Below are 17,942 nucleotides of genomic sequence, written 5' to 3' on the forward strand. Positions count from 1 at the left end.
GCAGACGTGTATAAGCAGTACAAGCTTTTCTCCAGGCAATAAAAACAAAGCATTTTAATATAAACAACAGCTTTATTGATTTGCATGCATCCAGGTAAAATATAATTTATTATTAGCCTTAAGGGATTTTTCCTTATGATCCAAATTTGACACTTCCCTAACAATATTTCTTAATTGCAACCTCAATGAAACATGCATGTTCCATCAGAGAGGGAGTTTACTATCGAATTTATGGAAATGCACGAAAGATGCCTGTGTTAGTGGTAGGGTACACCTGCACTTGTCAAGGTACTCAAGGATGCCGGGTAATTGGCTGTTGATTGCTGCCATTAACATCCGATGGCTAAGTGTATCTAATTCCTGTTCCATTTCCACGGTTCAATTTGATGTCACCACCCACTCTTTCTCTCATAGGTGATTAGCTGCGCCTGTGAAATTTGTTCTTTTTCTAATGATATAAGCACAATATAAGGAAGGAGCTGTAGCTGCAGAAGCACCATTGTAATTGACACCTTTGCCTAATTGATATCCTTTGTGGTGAGCAGTAAAAGAAAACATGGGGAATGTTATTTATCCCTATTTGTCTCCTATTTTAGACCAAACCCATATGTTTTAATGCCACAATAAATGTGGAAAAGGATGCAGTGGTCCACGTCTATCCCTTGGAATGATGCTATAACATGATTTTTAAGGTTTCTTAGCATTAACAGTATTTCCACAGTTTAATATTTACTTTATAGCAACCTTCTACTGAACCAGAGCTATTCTGTTATTTGTTACAAGACACAAATCTCCTTTGTCTTTGTAGTTTAAGCAGACATTATTACAGAGAATGGTGCTCACTTTTACTATTTGCATCTCTACAGTATCACCACCTCGGGGCACAGAGACTTAGTATCCCTTTGAGTTTTAATCTCCTCGTCTGCCTGCATCCTTGCGGCTATTTCATTTAAGTTTTAATATGTGTATTTGACATTTTGTTCATTTAGACCCCCCCACCCCCACCCCCACCCCCTCTCCTCCCCCTCCTCCTCTGTCCCCCTCCACCCTTAATTTAATTGACGTGCTGCTGCCTTGTGTTGTTTGTTTTGTCCTTAGTGAAGATTCCCCGCCACCACCAGCAGATTAGTCATATGTAAGTTATACTGTATGGACTTGTACCTTGTAGTATTCAGTAGGATATGCACATGAGGGATGGAGAGAGTGTTTTTCACATCAAAGAAAATGCCATGAGGAACTTCACAGGCCATTTTTAATAACAGGAAATGATTTGCCTTTTCTGTCAGTTCTGTCTGCCTGTTAATTTAGCTTGCAACATGTTTTATGTCAGTACTATTGTACTACTACTACCACTAATAATAATAATAATAACAATAATAAAGATAATAGTAACTTTAATAGCATAATGATAATCATAATAATAATAACACATGTTTAATTTGACGAATAACTATCTGTAATAAACAAAACAGATCTGTTTCCAGACAGCACAGTCCCACTGGCTTTAAATGTCAGGCCGTGGTGCCCCGTGGTGTTCTTTGTCTGCGCCGCTCTCAGATCAGATCTGCAGAGCGTCGTCGGGAATGGTGCGTCTGCCATCTGCAGGACAGCGAGGGAAAAACACTCACTGCCACAATAGCCGTCAGTCATTCAGTACAGCAGTACTGATGCTGGTTGTTGTGCTTCTTGCATGCTAAACGGACCCGTGTTGTTAAAATGACAAGGCTGCTTTCAACATAAGGAATTCTTGGAATAAAAGTAAAATCACTGGAATATTGTGGGTCATTACTGTTACAGTGTGTCTGCAGCGCACCTTTAGCCATCATGTTACCTTTTTAATTCTCTCCACTCTTAGATCACTATACTTTGTCTTTTGACACCTACCTTATATGTATATATATATATATATATATTTTTTTTTTTTTTTTTTTTAACTGTAAACTGCACTGTTCTTGATACTGCAACTATTTCAAAATAAAGTAAAATATATCTTCATTAGTAAGAGCTTTGTGATCATTTTAGATTTTTCAAAGACGGTCAGTCTGAAAGGAATTTCTGTGTTCATGAGATAATTTTGGCTGATGGTATGTGGTGGAAGCTAGACATAGGAGGGGTGGGGGTGGCTCCTCCACTGTTCCCCTGCAGTCAGGAAGTACTAGACCTACGTGTGAAGTCATGCACGAGCCCCGCTGGACTGATCATCTGTTATTCCACAGCCATCTGGGTGAGACCTCAGGCCTGTTTATGTCTTCAAGAAACACAATGACATCAATATAAAACTCTGATGAGTCAAACAAGCCCAACCCCCCCATCTCATCTTCTGAACTGGATCCATCTGCCATCACCTGTAAAAACCAACTCTACTGCACCGATGCTTTGGATTGGAAATAAAATAACACCTGATGTCTACACTGCTTCATGCTGCTTCCAGTTCAGTGCTGAAGAAGGTTATTAGCCAGTAAGAATACAGTATTTGGGGCTCAGTCTGGTTTAATACAAAACAAAACCCAAGCCTCCTTGTATCTCAGATCAGCTAAGTGCCACACAGTCAAAAAGATCAAATCTTCAAATCTGGCCTATCTAGCCATTGGCTTATGCAACTAATTAACTTCACACACCAAAATTTGAATTTAAATTAACAATTGCGAGATATCATCAGGGGACACAAAGCACCCCACGAAGAAGTTTATGATGAAAAAAAGATGAGTATTAGAGAAGACAATCGGTGAAGTAAGGAGGGCTTTTAGATGAGGGGATATCTCCAATTACAATCCAGCGTACACTTGTCAGCAGTAATGAAATGTTTGCTGAGAGGCTGCTATTTGTGGCTGCTAGATTGGATGATGCTGCTCCACTGCCCCCACTAACAATTATATTCCATGCATAAATTTCCCCACCATCTATTGTGTGAATTGTCGGCCAGATATACCTACAACTGTCCACAAATAATGAAACACTATTTGTGCATGTACAGTATAGGTACAGTATGACATTCTCCTCCTGCAGTGGAAATGCATAATGTATCTCGACACGACGCAAGAGCCACAGAAGAAGAGAAAATAAAAAAAAGGAAAAACTTCTGCTTCTTTTATTGTTTTTAAAGAATTACATAATGCATTAATCACAGTAAAGACAAACCGGCTTTCCCCGCATGTCATAATTGTGCAAGCTTACAATTAAATGTAAAATTAGATGTAATATGTAAAACTTTTTTTTTTTTCTTTTTTCTCTGCTCATCCTTTTCAACTCAATTGTACAGGGAGCAGAGCAGTAAAGCTTTGAAGAACAGACCTCATTGGTCTGTTTACTTGATACCACTGCTCAGTGGTTTGCATACAATCAGAACTAAAATTATAGTCAATATCACAGTCATATGTATTGGTTTTATATGAATAATTTGGTGTTTTGATCAGTGCTTCACCGGGGTCATTGGTAGCTGTGACCAGCTATCTGAGGAAACCCTGAAACATAAGCCAGGTCCAAATAATTTCATCAGATTTGTGCAGTATGTATTTCCAATTAAAGTGACATCACATAAACCTAATTAGTATAGATGCAACCTGCAACTTGATTTTCCAGTGCATGGTTTTCTCATCAAATTGATTACACAGACCCTGCAAGGAAGTGTACAGCACACATGCGAATCTGGTGCATGTGCTGCTGTAGACGGATATAAAATGTACTTGTGATGTCTCCCATAAACACGGATGCTCATTAGCTTGAAAGAGTAACAGTCAGGTCCTTAAGTTTGCTACTCAAACAACGTTTATGTTAAATGACTGCGGCTGTAAAGGCCAGAAGTAATAACATTTCAAAAATGCACTGCTCCCTGTCAAATGTTTTTTTTTTTTTTCTTTTTTAGGAAAAGACATATTTTGTGCAAAATAAATCATCGAGTTCTGATATGCAAGTATCACGGACACAAAGAAAAGCTTTGCGTCCTCTTGCAGGTTCAATTACTGGCCTGTGGCAGATACTAATCCTATTCTACTGTTTTATCATGATTGAGAATGTACAGACCATTCAATGACTTCATGCAAGAGGAGGCAGAGGGTCAACCAATCACACAATCGTCTCACACACCCACTAGACAAAAAAAAAAAAAAAGAAAAAAAAAAAAAAAACACACTCATGTACTACACCACCACCACTTTAGCATAAACTGCAAGTCAGTAACAAGTCAATAGTGTTGATTATTTGCTCTTCTATCCTACTGTGTATTGTGCTGTCAGGTCATTTACCATAAAATGTAATGGATTATCCAAACTATAATACACGTGGCACGTTTGTGCACAAAAATGAAGCAGAGGAGTTCAAGAGAAAAGGAGTTTTAGTCATTTCTGGATAATTAAAGACATGCTTGTTCTATAATTGGAAAGATACAATGACAATGGGATATCACAGCACGCCAAAAAAGGGGAACAAAAGTAATATAAGTGCACATAAACACGAGTCCCTTTCTTGAACTTACGAGGAGGTAGAGAGCTAATATCCAATAGTTCACTAGTCTGCCAATGCGGACACATGTGGCATCTCAGGTATAGTATCAGAAAGTAAAACGTCTTTGTTCGCTAACAAAGGTTTGTGTTATTTAAGGGCAATGTGACCACAACAAGCATCACAGCAGCTCCTCCCTTCCCCTTAATGTATTACTATGAAAAGGTGCTGAATGTACGAATCTACAGCAAACCTTTAACCAGTGCAAAAAAGTGATCCAGTACTCTGTTGTCAACCAATGCAAGACAGTTTCTGTATGCAGACTGATATCAGGCTGATTGGTTTCAACTCTGAGGTAGGATCTAGCTAGAATACCAAAAGGGGATATTTGTTCAAACTCAAGTGCATTAAAGGGACTCAGCCGTGACAATCAGTAATGTAGCGATGCCTATGTTCCTGCAAGTGAGGGCTGGACAAAGGTTCCTCAGTGAGATGTGGTTGGCCCATTGGGGTGTGTGTGTGTGTGTGTGTGTAAGAGAGGGGGCGTTAATGCCTATTCTGGGTTAATAATAAAAAAAAAAAAAAAGAAAGAAAGAAAATTAACTACCTGTACAGAGCGCCCCACATCAAAGGCACTATTTTCAATATTTCCTCAAATGCCACCACTCCTCTGTGCATGAGTTGACCCTGTATGTCTTAATCGCCCAGCATCCCCCCACCTAAAGGGCTACTCATTGCTAAGGTGCCTTCCTAACTCAAGCTTTTCTAGCAAGTTTAATACAATATCAGCACTTGCCTCAGACATCTAGAATGGGCATGATATGCATTCAATTTAAAAAAAAAAAAAAAAAAAACTAGATAAACAAAGCATTAAATAGAATTACAGAAATAAATACATTTTATTTCATATAAATATGTGGGCCCTTCTGTCCAAATTGTCACTGACACGTGTTTTGGGAATAGGTTGAAGTAAACAATTCATGATATAAGCTGCCCTACTGTTTGATACACTAACCTTTTGAGTAGTGATGGTTATTATGAATTGATCTCTGTGTTTGAGTCACTAAATCCCATCATTAACTCTCACGCACTGTAAATCACCATGTTACAATGCATTTGATGAACATTATATTGTAATTTAATTGGAAGCCCATCCTTCTCACTCTGAGGAAAAGAAAAAAAAAAGATCAGTGATCACACCAAGGAAGTCTGGTCCCTTTAAATAGGATTATCTTTTAGGCTGATTTAATGTCATATTGGTAATTGTGTATGTATATATATATATATTTATATATATATATATATATATATATAAATTCCTAATACAGACCCCAAAAGTGAAACATGACGGAAGAGACAAAAACATAAAAAGGAAAAATCCAAATTAGGTTCAAAGATAACATCTTGCCAAATTTTTCCCCAAGGCCGTTATCCCACCACGGCTAAAACCTGGATTTATCCTCATACGTACAGTAATATATATTTTGTAATCTTTCAACGTCTCTGGCTATGTACAAGCTATACAAATAAAGAGCAGGCTGAGGGCCAGGTTTTAGAAGCTGTGCAGAGGGAGCAGTTGGTTGGGAAGTCTCCCAGTCTCCCGGCTCCTTCCCCCGCAGTCTGCCCATACAGGTGGCTGTTCTGCTTCACTTGCGATCGTCGATGGTCTTAATGAATTCCACCGCCGCGGTGAACTGCATCCACCAATAGCACTCCTCCCCACTCAGCCGGCTGGCGTAGAAATTATTGATGTACTGAACGGTGGACAGCAGGCAGGGCGGGTTTGCCTGGAGGGGAGGAGAAGTGGGGATGGGCCCACATTAGCCGCTGAAAGAATCTCACGCTACGCCATACAGATTACAATCATAAATATGTAAATATGTAAGATATATCCACACAGGTTATGGTGCTTTGCGATTACAATACAGTCGTTTTGGGGAACAATATTCTGATTTTTATTCATTCAAAAGTCTATAAATGATCAATGCTAATGGTACAAAACCTTGGAAATTAAAGAATTTTTTTCACAAATACACCTCAGTAGCAAAGTGTGAAATAATAGAGAACAGAAGCAGGAAAAACAGCAGACTCACCCTTATGAGGACAAAGACGAGCACAGGCACAAAGTCATCAGCTCCAGGGACAGAGTCTTCATTTGCAAGACTGAGGAGGTTCATAATGGTGGAACACATGCGCAGTATACACTGGACTTTGTCTCTTGGTGTCTTGTAGGCATTGATGGTCCTGATCTCAGACTGCGCAGAGGGCCAAGGAGCCTCCTTCAGGTAAACCTGCAGCCAGAAAAGTCAAAACACTCAAAACCTTCTACAAGCTGTTTGCACCCCCACACTAAGTATATCTTCCTTCTCCACAAATGCGTAGAAGTGATGAAAAAAATATGACCAAGTTGATACCTCTGGGATTTGAAGAGCTTTATGATTGGCCGTCACAACTTTTGAGAGCCGCTGGATGTGTTCATGGAAAAGCCTGCCAAGAGAGAAACAGCTCAGTGTTTGACACCAGAAAGCACATATTCTAGTTCAATCTATTGATTACTATTACTAAACAATTTATCCATATTGATTGTATTTGTATCTTGTCTTCTGGTTTTCTAATGATTGATCAAGTTGCCTCAACACTTTTAAACAACAGTAAATAAAATGAGCTTTCATGGTTTACAGCATCATACTATACATGTAGACTTTGGTCACACAATGTTATGGCTTACAATTTCATTTTGTATTACAACGTTTTCAATTAAGATGAGCCAAGAAGTACAGTATATATGTATAAATATATATATATACTTAAATAATTACTTAGACACATAGACAATTATGACAATTACTTAGACACAACTTTCAAAATGATACTAACTCTTCTATATAAAAATATAGTATATTTTTAGACAATATAACAGATCTACCCGGTGGTATTTTATTCAACAAGTGTCCTATTTTAGATTTTGTATGTAAAAGTAATTTACATAATTTTCATATTGTCAGGCAAACCTGCTCTAATAAATTATTCTAAATGCCAAAACAACAAACATTGCAGACCTCAGATTACCACTCACTGATTTATAATTCACATTTGTGCATCTGAACACTTCTTTTTGTCCATTATGTTGAATTCCAACCAACATACCTAATTATATATTCTTGTTTTTTTTAGAACACCAGGTGCAGTATCAAAGTCTATTTACTATTCTAACTAATATTACTTTCAATCTTAAATGCCAGAGCATTACTGCCGCCCCTACACAATTCCTCAGTTTGAAATCTTCATAACATAACAGCGAAAAACTGCATAGTAGTGAGACTGAAGCACTTTGAGTAACACTGTGGTAACTCCAGCTACTCACTGGTCTCTGAGAATATCTCCATCTTGGTTTGGGTAGAAGGCCAGTTTGAAGATGCGGTTCATAACGCTGCGCTCGATAGCCATCTGGGCATCCTGCAGCTGGTCCTCGCTAGCATACTGCCAAATGGCATCACGGGCCATGGCGCCGTACAAGTAGCGCAGAAAATCCTCCACTGCTGCAGTCTTGTCATCAGCTGCTGTGCACCCCTGGAACGCTGGAGGGGAGGCGGGGAAACAACAGAATCAACACCGGGACAGGATAAAGAGGGAATGTTTTCAAGCAAAGTTGAGTTTGAAAGTGATGCTGTGTGTGGACACGCATCAACTAACTACATTTTAATAATAAACACAAAATAGGGAAAAAAGTGTCTACTAATTACATATAAGCTACCAATACACTATCACACTTTAAAAGGACAAATTGCGTCACATGATATCTATAGTGTCCACTTAGAAATGTTTCATATATGACCTACTCTAACTGCTACTCTATATTATAAACTGTAAATCTTGTTTGGAAGCCACAGCTTATTTGCTTGTTCTTCTTCAGAGTGATAGCAGGAAAAACATTGTAAAAGCTTGTAGAACATGCCAATATGAAAATTAAGAGATACCCTTAATGAAGTCAAGCATCTTGGACTCCATGTGTTCGAGAAGGAGCCGAACACAGACAGTGGTGAAGTAGCGGTTAGCCACTTCCTTATCTCTCAGCACCCTCTGGAGGAGCCTCTCCAGATGGGCCTGTGAGGTCTGCAGGCCCTGGCGACACCTGGTTAGATAGGCTATGTATGGTGCCCGCTTTCTAAAAAGGAAACACATGCAAGAATTTGTATTTTATTATTGTCACTGTAGTGCAGGCTGCATCTCCGAGTTGCAAGACTACGCACTGAGCAAAGAAAAGATAATTAAAAGACACATAGGGTGCATCGAGTGAGTTCTCCTCATCTCCCCAGGCCCCAACAGTTACCTGTAATCCTCCGCAATAGCAGCCAGCAGCTTCCGGCAGGTACGCGCGTCGAAACGGCTGACACAGCGCGTGGTCTCCTGGATCTGGGCCATCTGGTTCTTATCCTGAAGGTTGATGGCCTCTGCTAGCTGGACCTTCAGGAAGCAGACGATCTCATTGTCTGGGAGAGAGGACAATAGGGAGGCAGCATTAGACACAATGCTCACCGCTCACAAAGGAACGGCTGGTCGCTGTAATCTGATCAACCTGCCGCCTCCACATGACAATGTGACTGATGGCCACGAAGATGGAGTCTTATGGTTTTACTGTTAACCATTTCACAGCAGTGGCGTAGGTAGAGATTGTATTTTGGTTGGGCCAATACAAAGTGGGTGGGCTATCTTTTCTTAGAAAAATGGACTTATGAAAAGTTAGAAGAAGGAAAAAGAACAAACATAGACAAACTGAAAAACAAGCGACTAGTTTACTTTGCAACGTTCTGCATCACAAAAGGCAACAACAGCAAAACACTGTCTATCAAACATGCTCACCCAACAGCACATCAGACCATAAAAGCTGTACACAACAGTTCAGACAAAACGCCGTCTTTTATACCCTACCTGCCTAAACTCAGACAGCAGAAGTGTTGGACAGAAATCACACATGTAACACATCCCTCATTCATTATATCCTACCGCCTTTGTTGCTTCACTACCGGTCAGCTCACGAAAAACCAAATCTTCACATTTTACAGAAAACTGCATCCTTACATTCCATCCTTGAATCTAGAAAACTGTCCATCCTACTGTGATGAAAACACCTTGGTTTTCCATTCTTGACTGTGCAGGGAAATACATACAAATTTAGCTTTGAATGTGGTTCATAAATGGCACAAAAATCGGTGGGTGAACTCATAGCTGCTAGAAAATGATTTCAGTTAGGGGCTTGGGGGTGCTGTCTATTAAACACCTCCTCCCAAAAAAATGTTTGACTTTATTGAATACTTGCAGCAATCCCACCGCAGCAGAAATGATAAGTGCATCTCGCCGTTGAGAGATACGCTGTGCGCGTTTTCGCTCAAGAAACAGCAGCGTAACTTCACCGATTATTTAAATCTCCTGACACACCGACAGGATCAGTCAGGATCTGATGGTAATTAATGTTCTTTGTTCTGTTACACATCCAAAAGGTCACACACACGCAGTCTGGGTTCATAGAGTGAAATTGTTTGGAGTGAAGCAGCCGTCCTCCTGATAAATCCTGAGCTTCATCAGAGATGTCGAAAAAAAATTTTCAGAAGCTAAAAGTTTAATTCTGTTTCCTCTGGAGAGTGTCCTCTGTCCTGTCAAGTTGATAACTACCGTTTTTTGGAAGTCGGGCTGCTGGAGAAAATTCTAATCGGCATGTGTCAAACGGGTCCTTGAGCCGCGTGTTTAATGCCTGGTTCTTTTCCCTCCTTCACTATCTTGATACACAGGATCTATTGTTGCCAGACCAGTTATTGCAACAACACTAATGAGCCTATAGGTTGGCAGCCACTTGGAGGCCACAGCGCTCCCAGAACCCCTACATCCCATGGCTATGAGTGAACTTGCATCAGGCTTGACCAGGAGAAAGTGCTATACCACCAGGGAGCGAGCTAGCGGCCGGGCTGACCTCGTCGTGGGCTGATGAGGTTGTAGAGTTTCTTCTTACTCTACTTTTTTCAAATAACTCATTAAAAACTTTGTTTGGCCATCATTGTAGCGTTAACAATACATCACCTGAGAAGCAGCTAGTAGGCTGAAGGCAGCTCAGGAAGGTCTGTGTGTCAGAACCGGAGCAACTAATTACATTCTGGAGATTTCCTACGACTTGTTTCAACTGTTCCGTTTTAATCAGCCGACACATTCAACACATACATCGAGTCAACATTAAATGGAGTTCACATTTATTTATTTATTTCCTCAATATATTTTTATATTTATTATTACAAAATGTATTTTGATCAAACTTGGCTGGGTGGGCCGGTGCTGCCCAGGTCTATTACTGTCTACATGCCTGTTTTACTTCATTCTGTCTGCTATTCTCCTGCATGTGTGGAGGTGAACGTGGTGCCCTGCAGAATTGCTAAGAGGAAAGGTTAAGAGGTCCCTCTTTTATTTTGTGCAGCATCAAAATACTTTTATATTTTTGATAAAATGTTGAGCCATTATTAATCTGTGTGCTTACACGGGTATTCTTAATATGTATGATGGCTTCATAATAGGATATTTTACAGACACCATATGGGAATTTGTTTTTTTAACATCCCACGACTCTTTCAACCTTCCCCCAAACCTTGGTGGGTGAGTCAGAAGGTGAAGGTGGGACAGATTTGGTGTCTTGCTTAAGGACTCTTTCAGCAGGTTGGACGTTTGCCAACATCAAGGGCTTGTTCCCTGCTCCCAATACAGAGTTGTGACATAGATTATTATAATTTAGTAGACAGGACAAAGTATAACAACAGCTCAATACACTCTGCAATGCATTCTTGATTTAGCTTAAATGAAGTCCCAGTTCTGACTGCATGGATGCTGCATTAATGCTGCGTTATTGTTCTGCCTCAAAAAGAAAAAAAAAAAGAAAAGAAAAATTCCTTCTTTTCAGAAACAGGAAAGCAAATGAGCTGTAATACCTATCCAGTTCCAGAAAAAACAGGAAACTCTTAACTTGAGAGCTAATAAAGGATACATGTAGCATAGATGACAGCCTACCTTCAGGGTCCATGTGGTCAGGCAGCCCATTTCGAGTGGTTGCGGGAGTCATGATGGGCAGAGCCACTGAGTCTGCAGAACACAACGCCAACCTCAACTTCTTCTTTGCATCACTGGAAATCATCACAAAATAAAACATTTCTAAATAAGCAATGGCTAGGCAACTAGAAAGTGTTGAGTGATTGTTTGTGGTTTTCCTGCAGCATTGTGAATATCTGACCTGAAAGAGAACTTGGAGTCATGCTGCTGTGCTGTCTGGCTGGCTGAGTCTGGGAGGTCATCTGTGGAAATGTTCTGCAGAGTGTCTTCTCTTGGAGAGTCATGCACGCTGTCCTCAACACAAAGATCTGTCAACATACAAAGAGCAAAGTAAGCAATAAGCAAATTACACAGTTTATCTGCTGCAAGTGTGTGTAAGGGTGTGTTTTTCTTGACCTCCTGCCCCATCGTAAGAAGCTCCAGTTGCGGCTCCGTCACTTGGGCTGGTCCTCTTGATGTTCCTGTACTTGTCCAAGATGTCTTCAGCTGCCTGGGCTTGTGAGCTCTGTCTGGGCAAAGGGTCATCTAGAAAACCCCAAAACACACAAGATCCATTAAAATGAAACCCGACATAGTGGATATGCCTCAGCCACTCTGAACTGTAATGAAAATAAACCAGGACCAACCTTGTGGGATTCGCTCCTGAGCAATATCATCTTTCTCCTGCTTGTCCCTTTTCCGAAATGCTGCTATTGGAGCTGTGGAGGAGACATGATGTCAGTTGGGTGGAGTGACAACAGTTTCAGTATCGCTGGATGACAGGCTGATCATGAGTAACCTGTTGGCAGCCCATCAAAAATGCACTTTGTTAAATCTTTGGTACTTTTTCATGGGTTGTAATAAGACTAAAAATCTAAATGTGGGATGTATGGTATCATTCCACTTAAAAGTGTCAAAAAAGCAAAAAAAAATAAATAAACAAAACGGTGAATAAAGCCATTGTCCCATACCAGAATATCAAAAATGTCTGCTGTAACTCATTATGAAAAGTCTATAAAGACATAAATAACAAGAGACAAACAAGAGAGACACTGAGTCGATCATTTGATGGGACAAACAGGAAACGTTGAGTATCTAACATTGATATTCTGTATTTTCCAAAAACAGTAAAATGGCAACATACTGTAGCAAAAGAAGGGTGATAAAAAACAGATGCATGAATGAGGACTGTGGGTGTATGAACTCAAGCTACACCATGTCACATCACAGCTATACAGCTCTAAGGCAACATCTACAAAGCAGCATGGCACGCAGCCGCTGGCTCCAGCAGTAAAGCTACGGTAGCTCAATGACGACAGCATGAAAGCGTTACCTGGGACATCACTCTCAGCCGTCCAATACAGCACTGTGAGGAACACAACAGACAGGGTTGGCCTTTCACACACAGGCTGCCGCTCTGCGGGACAACTGACTGTGCGTCACCATGCAGAGCAACAGGACAAACACAATGGACTCACTCTACAGAGGTTGGTGGGAGATTTAGGCTTCACGGCTCTCTACTTTTTTTCCATGTGCACACAGTCCTCCATTTTATGAATATCAATTTAATGTTTACTTAAGAAACATCATTATCTCAAAGAGTAATAAGCAGTCATTCCGTGTGGGCACAGCCCATTATTTCCCAGACAGATGTATGAGAGATGGTTATAGAGTAGAACTGCAACAAGAGATGTGTCATCTATCAGTGCTGATGACAGAGAGGTCTATCTAATGACCATTAGCCGCTGGCTGACAGCACTGCTGGGAGGGCTACAGCCATACAATCTACACAGCTAAAGCTCCTGTGATGACTGATTAGCTTTGAAAAGTCTATATAAATCTGCAGCCGGTGAGACGTGAGAGAAAAAGGACTGGACATGTCTCTGGAGTAACTTCAAACAACAAGAAACATCATTTTCCAACTGGAACATCAGCAATGGAGTGGACAACATGGATCATCATTCTCTTTCTCACATTATAAATTGGTTTTCGCTCTGCTCTTTAAAGTGTGATATTTTCCTGTCAGTTATGATTAAGAGAAGTTTTTTCTGGAACAAAACATAAAGGAGCTCTGCAATCAAACATCACTTAAATGTGCAAAAGCTGATTTTTCAGTTTAGAAAAGAGGACATGCTTAAAATGACCAAGTGACCTGTTTCCTTACCTTTAGGAATGGCTGACACAAAACGTTTCTTCCACCATGGTCTGTTGCGATCAGACTTCTCATCATCACTGTCTTTTCTGTCCTCAGTCTGTGTGTGAAAATCACCAAATCACACTTAGACACTAGCAAGTAGATTACTACACATAACAGGTGGAAATGGAGATGAAAGAAAACACACATCCGTCTATGGCAATAAACCAGAGCACGGCTGTAGCTGGTTACCTCTCCTTTCAGGGAGTCCTTGCTGGGGGACGAGGACGGTCCTAGCGCGAAGGCCCCGGCAGGGTCACGCTCTTCAACTGCTACCCGCCGATTAAGGCCGGGGTCACTTGTGGGCCGGCGGCCTGGGCACACGATGTCAGAGCTGCGGCTACGGACCAGCCTGTCAGGGAAGGAGTGGCGCTGCTTAGTGTGCTCCAGCTCAGCCTGGGCCAAGCAGTGGGGCGTGAAGAGAGAGTGGCGCGTCTCCTGCCCCAGGGCGCTGGCTTCAGGGATGGGAGGGTCGGGGGGAGGGTGAGGGGGCCTGGCGTAGTGCACTTTGGGCCTCACTATTGTTCCGGTGGAGGAACCTGAGGTAATAAAAGACAGAAAGAAAAGATCTGTTTAATGGAAATTTGCCTGATGAATATGGAAAACATTGAAATATCCGTGTGCACTTGATACGAGTAGTTTTCATTACAGACCCTCTCATTTTGAAGTTAGTTACTTTCAAGCCCACTAGACAGAGACTGCAGTGTTTCCCTTATATGCTTTCAACAGTGGCGCAGCAGCACAGCACTTGTGACGAACGCCACCACTGAAATTTCACATTGTATATAATAATCACACACACACACACACACACACAGCAGAGAGGTGGAGACAGTGAACCAGGTGAGGTGAAAGAATTGACGACTTCTACTCTTGTTACTTTAAGTGCAATAAAACCTTCACGAGTAAAAAGCCAATAAGTACTTTATCAAAAAACTGCTTTGCCCGCAGTCCCTCATCAGTTTTACACAACCACAGCGTGCTGGTTAGGCTAATAGTAAATTGTTATGAGCAAGCTAAACTGATAGCTGTCTGTATGCAGCTGCTGTAAATGTTTAGCTTAGTTTGCCACGTATCTTAAAATCTGGCAAATTCTTGCAAACTTAGCTGCTGGCTGAGACGGCAGCCCCCTCCTCTCTCTACCAGCAGAACCTGCAGCAGTGAATCACATCAGCAGCAGAGGGAGGAGGACAGAGGACAGGTAAGGACTGACAGTGACTGTTGTCTACATGTTCTTCATTCTTTCTATATGTAACTCGGTATTTTGATGTCAGGAATATTATTTATTTTACTGAAATTTTAGATTTGTTTCCAGTGAGATGTTATTGAGTTTATATAGTGACTTTGCTTTTGATATAAATCAACAAGGATTACTTCAGGCAGGATGTAGCGCAATGTCTGCCTGTACTGTGAAAAACTACAACCTGTGTTGTTGTTTTTTTTAAACAAATATTGTAATGATAATGGTCCAAATGATGATGTGAAAATGCATAGTTTTTAGTCAAATAACATCAAATTTTCTTGGGGGAAAACCTTCAAATCCCCCAACTGTGTTGAGGCATTTAATTTTTGACACTTTTAACATGACACTTATTTGGACCTCCAGAGCCCTTGTGGTGTCAAATGCTCCTGTAAATTATCACACACAGAACTCTGTGGACATGGATAAACCTATCTGGAACAAATCTAAGCTAGTTTTAAGTTATTCCACTGACAGCGTGCATAAATACGGGTCCTGGCGTCGAATTTAATACATTAATGAAATTCTACCAGTCCATTTGCCAAGAGATGTTATTCTGAACCACAATATCTCACCGTTTCTAAAGAGTAGTTGCTAAACATTACGAAAACAGCGGAAAAAAAATACCTCGAAAGTGGGGGAGAGTGCTAAAGAGAGATGTTAGTGGGAGATGAGCCCTAGGTGTAGGTAGGCCACCTGTTCCAAGGGTAGACTCTCTCTCCTGAAAAGCTTCCAATGGCAGCATCGTGCCATGAGCACAGTGGGACAAGGGGACAGTGCCAAAGAGCCTGGGGTGAGGTCTCTCAACCTGTCATCCCTTCACCTTGCCACAGACACGCAGCCACTACCATCCCTCTCTCAAACAATCTCCACCTGCACTGCGAACAAAACCCTCAGAAGATGGGAGCGAAGACTGCGAACGGATCATTTGGGATATTAAATATGTCAAACAGAATGACATTTCACTTCCACTTATACTGCATCCAATAATTGGCACAAGACTTGGGTGAGGGGCGCAGGCACTCTTTTGGTTAATTTCGCAGACCTCAAGCTGTTCTGCGGGCACGCGACATTAGGGTCGGGATTTAATGATACTCATTTCTATCTCTGATTGGCTGTAGAGCATTTTGGGAGTGCAAATTACCTTCACCGGAGGAGAGGGGATCAAACATGGCCAATAAGGAATCAGCTTGTGAGGGTGGAGATGTCAGATGGTGTGATCCTGTAACAACACAAGAGGACACGAGACAATTAACAGAGTTTAATAAAACAACCACTGATACACAAATGCACATTTCTGTTAGCTTAAAAAAAATCATTTGAGGTCTTCCAAACTTGCTGGTTCCCCGGTCCCACTAACCAAGAGCATTTAACTCTCAGTAAAAATTACAACTGTTGAAAGCAGTGAGCAAATAAAACAGTGATTTAGTTTGGTGGCAGCTGTGGAGGTGACAGGGATTGATAGCTCTGGCTGATGCTGTTTTGACCAGATAGACACTGGACTGATGGCTTAGCTAGCCTAGCAGGGATGTGACACTCTCCTACCGTGGCCTGACTCCTCCCCATCTGGACTGGTCACAGAGTCCTTTCCTCCAAAGTCTGAGCTGCACTCTGACCGCAGGTCCTCGATCTTGTTGGGGATGTCTTCAGAGGTTGCACTGATACCTGCGGCATAAAAAAAAAAAAAGTTGTGTTGACATTCAGGACAAAAGCGACTCAATATCACCTCAGTCTACAGAGAGATGTCTCAGCTTGCGAGCAGTCAAAAAAAAAAAAAAAATGAATGAATGAAGAACCTGCATGCTAACAAAAAGAGGATATTTTTCTCTTTAGACTATGCTGTATGGTGTCTCTCAGATGGGAACCCAGTGGGAGCTCTAAATTGGAAGTGTAAGCTCCCATGGGTTAGGAGAAAGACACAGATAAGAGTGATCATCAGACGCAGACTATCCATCGGCCGGATCCCGTGAGACATTTTCCTGTGTGCTGAGCCTGGAACTTCACCGCTGGCTTCTTAATCTAGGATACTACTTCATGCATGTCAACATAGCGTGTCCACCTGAGCCCACGGAAAAGACAACCAGCATTAACCTCTGTGTCATACAGAAAATTTCACACTGACCCCACTATGCTGGTTAACAACCCTCCCAGCACCATGATCACTCTAAAAAAAACAAGGAAAGCAAGAGGGGAGGCAGATTCAGTCTGTGTATTTAACCTACGTTTAGCAGGTATATATACGACTTATGTGATATATATATGACTTTTTCTACTTCAAAACAAACGACGGAGTCGAAATACAAACAGAGCTGATTGTTTCAAACAGAGACAAAACACGTGAGATGAAGAAGTTGTGTGAGAAGGTGGTGTTGGGGAAGATATGGACTAGGTAGATTTATACCTGAGACAACACTGAGGCCTGGAGTGCTGGGTCTAGAGCTGACCTCTCTGACCTCTGTATCATCTGAGGTGCTGCCAACACCTGAGCAGCTCTCCAGCTCCTGCAGCCGCTCCTCCTGCTTCAGGTCCGGGGCTTCTGCAAATAAAAAAAAAAATTTAAAAAACCATAAAATTTCTCTCTTCAGGAAAAAGACATCTTTCCTCACTTGTAGTGTGGATAAAGTACCGTTTAAAATCAAACAATACTCATGGCTGTTTCCAACAGATGCTGGTCATTCTGTCACTCCACCCCCTCCTCTGTTATGGTTATTGGGAAATCAAGCGTGCACATATGCATGAAATCAAACAAAGCATACATTATCATGTCTTATAACTGCCAAACGAAACCATAAAGCTAGTATGGCCAATTCTTTGGCTACCCAACGGAGCTGTTGGGTCGGGCCCAGAGGCTCCATACTAACAGCAGTACTCATTTGCATGCTCGTTAGTAATAATGTGTTGGTGAAGTGCTCTTCAGAGTGTAGTTTTCTGCTGCCTAACCATGAAACAAGCGCTCTACTCGAAGCAAGCCTCCGATCGCGCTATTACAGAGCCGAACAGGGGCAGCAA

At 41.4% G+C, this 17,942-nt stretch overlaps 1 protein-coding gene across 4 annotated transcripts in view; it reads right to left on the reverse strand.

The window, feature by feature from the left end:
* Positions 1 to 3,072: 3,072 nt before the first annotated feature.
* Positions 3,073 to 17,942, reverse strand: part of gapvd1 (GTPase activating protein and VPS9 domains 1) — a 33,635-nt gene continuing 18,765 nt past the window's right edge. For all 4 annotated transcript variants that reach the window (XM_067604990.1, XM_067604980.1, XM_067604972.1 and 1 more), the window contains 15 exons: positions 17,335 to 17,469; positions 16,479 to 16,598; positions 16,078 to 16,155; positions 13,886 to 14,232; positions 13,664 to 13,751; positions 12,147 to 12,218; positions 11,917 to 12,045; positions 11,702 to 11,828; positions 11,482 to 11,594; positions 8,768 to 8,927; positions 8,415 to 8,602; positions 7,802 to 8,015; positions 6,852 to 6,924; positions 6,531 to 6,728; positions 3,073 to 6,224 (listed from right to left, as the gene is read on the reverse strand). In XM_067604990.1, the coding sequence (XP_067461091.1) occupies positions 6,084 to 6,224; positions 6,531 to 6,728; positions 6,852 to 6,924; positions 7,802 to 8,015; positions 8,415 to 8,602; positions 8,768 to 8,927; positions 11,482 to 11,594; positions 11,702 to 11,828; positions 11,917 to 12,045; positions 12,147 to 12,218; positions 13,664 to 13,751; positions 13,886 to 14,232; positions 16,078 to 16,155; positions 16,479 to 16,598; positions 17,335 to 17,469 (2,183 nt within the window). In that variant the 3' untranslated portion in view covers positions 3,073 to 6,083. The remainder of the gene's footprint in view (positions 6,225 to 6,530; positions 6,729 to 6,851; positions 6,925 to 7,801; positions 8,016 to 8,414; positions 8,603 to 8,767; positions 8,928 to 11,481; positions 11,595 to 11,701; positions 11,829 to 11,916; positions 12,046 to 12,146; positions 12,219 to 13,663; positions 13,752 to 13,885; positions 14,233 to 16,077; positions 16,156 to 16,478; positions 16,599 to 17,334; positions 17,470 to 17,942) is intronic.

Source organism: Thunnus thynnus, chromosome 2 (genome assembly GCF_963924715.1).
Source record: "Thunnus thynnus chromosome 2, fThuThy2.1, whole genome shotgun sequence".
Taxonomy (NCBI): Eukaryota; Metazoa; Chordata; class Actinopteri; order Scombriformes; family Scombridae; genus Thunnus; species Thunnus thynnus.